The 2,275-nt window shown below is 41.2% G+C and overlaps 1 protein-coding gene across 1 annotated transcript; it reads right to left on the reverse strand.

Moving 5' to 3' along the window:
* Nucleotides 1-611: 611 nt before the first annotated feature.
* LOC123792403 (olfactory receptor 8D1-like) lies at nucleotides 612-1,553 on the reverse strand. The gene has a single exon (XM_045797556.2). It carries the CDS (start codon nucleotides 1,551-1,553, stop codon nucleotides 612-614), a length of 942 nt encoding a protein of 313 aa, XP_045653512.2.
* Nucleotides 1,554-2,275: the final 722 nt, after the last annotated feature.

The following is a 2,275-nucleotide window of genomic DNA, read 5'->3' on the forward strand; positions in this document are numbered from 1 at the left end:
ATTACAGTGAAAACTAAAAATTAGAAATCATTTTGTCCCTTTCTGCCATCCCCCACCCAACCTTCACCCCGTTTGACGTCTCCACAAGACAGATCTTATTTTTGGTGGTTCTAACAACAGCTAGAAGTCTAATGACAATACTATTTCTTCTTGTTTACTAGCAACTAGATTCCCTTCAAAGTCTACTAAGAAATGTTCATTGTTTCTGTAACCCTCTTGTGTATTAAAAGGCAAACTCCTGAGGGGATTTACACATTCAGCCATTATTATATATTACAACTTTAAAATAGGTTTGATTAGGACATTTCAGTTTAGCAAGGATGAATTACAGAAAGGAAGGTTTCTGATGTATATATATTTAAACTGGGTAAGAGGGTAAGTTAGGAAGTCTGTTTCTTGAGTGGCTAGACGAGGTATAGTAAAAGGATACTAGGTGTTGGGAGTAGGGGAATCTAAAGAGGAAGTAAGGGTCACCGAAAACAAATCATTCAGACAGTTTAGTTTAAGATGGCCTTTGATTTGAAACTAATTGATTACTCTTAAAAACAAGAATAAAACTTCAGACAAGATCTATGTTCAAAGCTGCTATCTCTTTTAAAAAGTGCTGTTTTCTATGCTGACCGAGAAAGTAACCCACCATTTAGAACTTTTTTAAGGGATTCTTTGACATCCTTGTTCCTAAGGCTGTAGATAAGGGGGTTAAGCATGGGAATCACTGTGGTGTAAAACACAGAAGCCACCTTCTCCTGTGTTATGTCACTGGTCGGTGGTTTAAAGTACATGAAGATGATGGAGCCATAGAAGACCCCAACAGCTGCAAGGTGGGAGCTGCAGGTACTGAAAGCTTTGGACCTGCCTTCAGCGGAGCGGATGCATAAGATGCTGGAAAGAATGAAGGCGTAAGAGATGAAGATGGCTAAAGCACATGCAAATACATTGAATCCAACCAAAATCATCACCAAGAGTTCCTTGGTGTAGTCTCTTGAACAAGATATATCCAGAAGAGGAAGGATGTCACAGAAGTAATGGTGGATGATATTAGTTCCACAGAAGAATCGACTGGATATGTAGCTGGTGTGGACCAAGGCTCCAAAGACGCCCACTGTGTACACACTGGTGACCAGGAGAAAACAGATTCTGTGGGACATGGTGACATTGTAGAGCAAGGGGTTACAGATGGCAACATAGCGGTCATACGCCATTGCTGTCAGCATGTAGGAGTCATCAATACCAAAGAAGCAGAAGAAAAAGAGCTGGGCCATGCACTCAGGAAAGGAGGTGAAATTCTTCTCTGAAACAAAGTTCACCAACAGCTTGGGAATTATGACAGTGGAGTAGCAGAGATCTATAAAGGACAAGTTACTGAGAAAATAATACATGGGTGTGTGAAGCTGAGAACTGATTCTGATTAAAAAGATCAAGCCCAAATTTCCCACCATGCAGACCATATAGAGCAATAGAAACAGGAAGAAGAGAGGGAGCTGGAGTCCTGGCTGGTCTGTTAACCCCTCAAGGATAAACTCAGTTACCAAAGAATGATTTCCTGTTTCCATTCTCCCACTTGTGATAGGCTGAGGGGTTCAGGGAAGAGGCTTTTATTAGAGAAACATTGTCATCTGACAGAATTTAGTGATCCAAGATCCGATGAATGACATGATTTCTAACTGACACAGAATTTCCAGAAACCAAGAGACTAAAACCTATTTTTAGTTGAAGCCTTTATCAAGATGTTGATGGTTCATTTGGCTTCAGTGTTTATCATTACTATCATTAGATAGTTCTAATGATCTATCATTAGATAGATATCATTACATATCATTAGATAGATCTAATGATCTATCATTAGATCAAGTGACATCTAGAAGTAAAACTCGTTTCGTCTCCACAAATTGAATTTTAAACTCTCCTAGAAATGAAAAATAACCCTTGTGTTATTCAGTCACCTTCAGAGAAACTCGACAGAACTGCTGCCAGACTTTGCTGGTTTTCAATCCGCAGCAGCCTGTGTTCTCCTCTGATGTCTCAGAACTTAACCTCTCCCTCGCTGGCATCCCTTGGATTTCCCCCCTTGTGGCTTCGGCGTCTTCAATGTGCTCATTCAGTCTGGCACCCCAGACTCACAGAGTTTCGCTTTCCATTTCTGCTCTGAGTTGCTGGTTTTGACTTTTCTTACCCATGTTATTACCCAGATAGGAGAGGAATGAAGGCATGCTGGAGATGGAGGGAACTGGGCAGTGCTTGAAGGGAAGCTGCCGTCGCGGGCTGCAGGAAGAGG

The sequence above is a fragment of the Ursus americanus genome, chromosome 16 (assembly GCF_024610735.1).
Source record: "Ursus americanus isolate L20-20 chromosome 16, mUrsAme1.1.p, whole genome shotgun sequence".
In the NCBI taxonomy this organism is placed as follows: domain Eukaryota; kingdom Metazoa; phylum Chordata; class Mammalia; order Carnivora; family Ursidae; genus Ursus; species Ursus americanus.

Excerpts from the sequence above, each read along its gene's own strand:
- LOC123792403 (XM_045797556.2), bottom strand. The coding sequence starts at position 1,553 with ATGGAAACAGGAAATCATTCTTTGGTAACTGAGTTTATCCTTGAGGGG.